Source organism: Chanos chanos, chromosome 7 (assembly GCF_902362185.1).
Source record: "Chanos chanos chromosome 7, fChaCha1.1, whole genome shotgun sequence".
In the NCBI taxonomy this organism is placed as follows: domain Eukaryota; kingdom Metazoa; phylum Chordata; class Actinopteri; order Gonorynchiformes; family Chanidae; genus Chanos; species Chanos chanos.
Window position 1 is genome coordinate 35,877,990 of NC_044501.1, and position 5,000 is coordinate 35,882,989.

At 45.9% G+C, this 5,000-nt stretch overlaps 1 protein-coding gene across 1 annotated transcript in view; it reads right to left on the reverse strand.

The window, feature by feature from the left end:
- Positions 1 to 5,000, reverse strand: part of efnb3b (ephrin-B3b) — a 50,788-nt gene that overhangs the window by 480 nt on the left and 45,308 nt on the right. The window contains exon 4 of the mRNA XM_030780900.1: positions 2,501 to 2,569. Within this exon, the coding sequence (XP_030636760.1) occupies positions 2,501 to 2,569 (69 nt within the window). The remainder of the gene's footprint in view (positions 1 to 2,500; positions 2,570 to 5,000) is intronic.

Here is a 5,000-nt window from a genome sequence, read left to right on the forward strand (position 1 = left end):
GACCTGGCAAATTGTTATTACAAACTTGGCTCTCTGAGAAAGTTTACTGGTGGATACAGGTCATGAAAATTCTGGTATGTCGATACGTTCAACCTCGAATGCGTTCGGTGCCTCTGGAGTAATTCTGCGTTTCGAGTCTTTCTCTGTGTGGTTTTTGCATTACAACCGTTAGACTGAAATGGACGGTGCACACGGAGAGGAGATTTCGACCTAGAGTAACATTTATTGTCACATAACTGAGCGTTACACGTTTACTGAGCTCATTAAACTCGCCTGATTCGGTCGCTTCTTAAAGTTGATGGAAAAAAAAAATTGGGTTGTTAACCTATTAAAATGAAACAGTCGAGAAGCTCAGCCGAAACCTGGGCAGCTGAAACGGAGCCGTGGGGGTCAGTGGAGAAGCACTGTGGAAACTGGTTAACCAATAAATGAGATTCCACGGTGAGTCAAGGTAGCTAACATTTCGAAAAACTGCACACACAGTGTTTGTAAAACATTATGGTTAACCGCACGAGTAGTCAGAGAGGGTTTCCTGCACAGCTGGACCACACTTATAAACCACAGTCTGACCACACACTTACAGAACACAGAAAGAGTCCGACCGGGGGAAAAGGGCTTTGAAATGGTCATTTTTCTGACCATGTATGAGGTGCGTTCCTACTCGAAACGCTGTACTGGGCGAGCGTGTTTATTCCATGGTTGGACCGTTCCGCTAGAGAGTTGAAGTTCTAGCCTCAACCATGACCGCTTCAAAACCACGGTCCAAAATGATACGGATTATCAGTTTCCAAAACAATGGGAATGCCTTGTCCGGACAACAAAAGAATTTACATCACATACTTAGTTGACTCAGACAGCGGTCACCATGGAAGTCTACTTTTGGCCGTGAAATTTGACCATTTAAACAGAGCACGCTTCTCATTCGAGAGGGCCAAATCAGGTTAAACCTTCAACCGTTAGCAGATAAAGGCGGCGGAACAGCCGGGTTGAACGCCTCCAGTTTCGGCGGTCACGGTCGAGGCGCGGTGAGTCAGACCGCGCAGTCCCTGGTCTCGGTAGGGAATGGGAAGACGAGAGACGGGGTTGTCGCAGGGAGACGGCGAGGGCCCCCCCCGCTGACAGCGGGATTGATCGGTAAAACAGGGGGGATCTGTCTGCGGCCGCGCTTTGATTGGAGCATCGCTATTCTCAGCACAGCCCCTCTCGTTTTTCTCTCTCCGTCGCTCCACTCCTCTGCCTCCCCCTGCTTCACCGCTCCTCCGTGTTTTTCTGGACATAATAACCTGCCCCCTCCCAAGTTCCCCCCTACTGATCTGTCCTTACTGACACAGAGAGAGAGAGAGAGAGAGAGAGAGGGAGAGAGAGACGGAGAGAGCTAGCAAAAACACAAAAACATGACACGCTCTTGTGGGGGGGTTTTTTTTGTTTGTTTTTTTTTTCACTCTCTCTCACTCTTTTCACGTTTTCTTTTACCGTCGTTCTATTTTCGTCCTCGTTTCTTCGACAAAAACCCCATATAGGTCTGTTGGTCTGTTTGTCTTTGGAACCTTTACCGGTTTCTCACCTGCCCCTTTGCTCTCTCGCTCTCTTTCTCCCTCTCTTCTTCGTCATGCTCCAGCTCTCTCTCTCTCTCTCTCCCTCTCTCTCTCTCTCTCTCTCTGTCTGGCTTTATGTAGGTCTTACAGTTCTTTTGGCTGTGTCTTACTTTCTACCTCCATCCAAAACTTTACTCATAATGTCAAACAACAGCACCAGTCTGGGAGGGCAGACTCTCTGTGTGCCTGAACATGCATCTGTTTGTGTGTGTGTGTGTGTGAGAGAGGGAGAGAGAGAAAGAGAGAGAGAGAGAGAGAGAGAGAGAAAACAAGACATAAAGAAAAGTCCTGAAACTCCCTGTCAGAACGACGGCATGAAAAAGAGAGAATGAATAATCATCTTATTCCACCTCTCTCTCCCTCTCTTACTCCCTCTGTCTCTCATACTCTCTCCCTCTCTCTCTCTCTCTCTCCCTTTCTCTCCATCATCTCATACTTATCATCTGCCTCTCCTCCCTCTTGTCTCTTCTTTCTGTCTCCGTCTCTCTCTCCGGACTCACAAAAAAAAACGAGGCCAGCGAACTAATTACAATAATAACTCTTTGAAATGGCGCCAGGAGGATGTCCCTCCTGTCTTGCCTTCCTCTCAGGGTGACCATTACCGACCCGCTCCTAGCCTTCAGCACTTAGCTCAGGGCCTAGCTCAGAAACGCCGCGAGGGAAAAAGGCAGGGGAAGGATGAGTTAAACAGAGGGATGGATGGAATATATCAGACGGAACCAGAGCGCCAAAGCTGCTGTCTCTCGCTCTCCTTCCATCTGTTGTTTTTTGTTTCCAACCCCCTCCCCCCGCCCTTTCTCGCGTTGACTCTTTCTTTTTGTTCGTTGTCTTGTCGCCATGGAGGTTAGTCTTTGGAACGCGCCGTGTTGAGGAGAACAGGCGTGCTCAGTAACGGGCTAGCTTACCTGGGATTCTGGAGGTGGTGCGGCCCGCTGTGTCCGGTTTCGCCGATTTAGGGGGCAGTCCGTAAGGATCTTGAGAAACAAGAGTAAGATCAGCTGGTTAGGCAAAAACCATTAAACGCCAACGCGACCTTAAAATAGCGTCAGAGCAACCTGTGTAATAACCTAACCATCATCTCGTGTAAAAAAAAACAAACAAACTAACAAACAAAAAAATCTTACGAAACATCTCAAGACAACAGCTCTAATCTTGAGTTCACCTCAACTAAAACTAAGACCTCGGTGGCAAAACCAAGTCTTTGGCCCAACACCACTGCCGACATTGTGACAAGAAGTGGAACCAAACTGCGACGGAGACTGGACCTTACCTAGCCTTTCCTAACCTGACTTAACCTGAGCGAACAGCAGTCTCAGATCAGTCTAAACCCCAGTGGCTGAGATGCAGGTGCGTAGGTGAGATGAGGTCACAGGGGCCCAGAGCCTGACATGCAGCTCTGACATCACCACAGTCAGACGCAGGGCAAACCATTCACATACATTCTTATGGCTAACTGAGCACAGGGCCGAGGCAGAACTGTCATGTTTTTACTCTCTGTGTGTGTGTGTGTGTGTGTGTGTGTGTGTGTGCGAGAGAGAGAGAGAGAGGGGGGGGGGGGGGGATCTCATCTGAAATCTCCAGCAGGCGAGACGGCTTTTATTTAGATGACAAACAAAACAGACGTGACCTTTCAGCCACGACGTGGATAACAAACAGAGAGAGCGAGAGAGAGGGAGAGAAAGAGTGAGTGAGAGAGAGAGAGAAAGAGAGAGAGAGCGAGAGAGAGATGGATCGTAAGAAAGAGAAAAGCCAGTTGTTTTGTAAAGAATCCAACTCATTAAAGAGTGAACTGGTGGAACTGACACTGAGATGCTCATAACAGATAACAGACCACACTTTCCATCTGAACACACACACACACACACACTTACTTTCCACTCTGACCACACACACACACACAGACACACACACTTAATTTCCACTCTGATCACACATACACACACACACAGACACACACACATACACACACACACTTACTCTCCAGTCTGAACGCACACACATACCTGCACACTCACTCACTCTCCATTCCACCACACATCTGAGTGTGTGTGTGTGTGTGTGTGTGTGAGTGTGCGTGAGAGAGAGAAAGAGAGAGAGATTTAATCTATTTCACAGATGAGAAAATTAATTCAGTGAATTGTTGTGATTGAGAGCTACTGTTCTTTGGCTCAAATTCAATTCGGTAGAAAAACAGCTCCAGAGAAAATCCCACACCAAAATATCACATACTGGCATATTGTCTTTGTGTGTGTGCATGCGCACATGTTTGTGTGTGTGTGTGTGTGTGCGTGTGCGTGTGTAAAAGGTCTCTCTATAACACCACACAAATGCAGATTATTATGAGTGGGAGAACAGATCTAAGTGCATATTTACCACTCATGTAACCAGCAAATGTAACTAAAAGTAGTATTGATCCAATCATCTCCCACAGACAGGTTTAAAGAATGTGTGTGTGTGTGTACTTGTTTTTACAAACTCAGCCAGACATTCAACTGAAAACACATTATTCTCTTGGGGATGCGTTGTCAAACCGGGGTCAAATTCACAGTGCCTGCATTCTTTTTTTAAAATGATATTTTTGTTATCTGTAAAACTAAAGTGTGAAAATATTTTTGTTTAGGGTTATTGTTTGGTTGTTATTTTTTTTATTTTGTTATAATGGAAGGCAGTGCAGAGGCCCTGTGTGTGTGTGTGTGTGTGTGTGTGTGTGTGTGTGTGTGTGTGTGACACAGAGGGCAAGTCTGAGGCTGCAGGCAAATCTAAGTGTGAGATATGTGTCTGGAGGCTGAGTTGAAGTATAGATTTATCAGCAACTGCATCTGACAGCTGGATTGATCCAATGTTTCACGTCGACTCAACATTTCAATACAATATGGTTAAGTGTGAACACGACTGTGAGTGGCTTTCTATCGACTGGACTTTTGGGGCGTGTGTGTGTGTGTGTGTGTGTGTGTGTGTGTGTGTGTGTGGTTTAGGTACTCGTGGCACTGTGTGAACCGAATGTGCCCACGAAGATATAAATAACTGACCTAGTGGGGATGATTTGGAAGTGGGAACATTTACGCAGTTAGAAAACAACTTTTTAAAGAGTTGTTACTATTAAAATCAAAAGTGCCAAAATATTTTGATAGGGATAGGGTTACAGTTCACGATCTATAGTTAAAGGAAAATGACAGTGAAATGGGAACCCCCACTGAGATAGAAAAACAAGTGTGTGTGTGCGTGTGTGTGTATGTGTGTGTGTGTGAGCATGAATATTTTGTTTTTGCTAACTTTGAAGACATACGATTGTAACGACACCCTGGGGGTGTCACAGAATACCAAGGGTCAAGGGTCAAAAATCACCCCACGAGTAAAAACCATGACTTAGGTGCTTATTTTGAAATAAAAGAAATTGTAATTGTA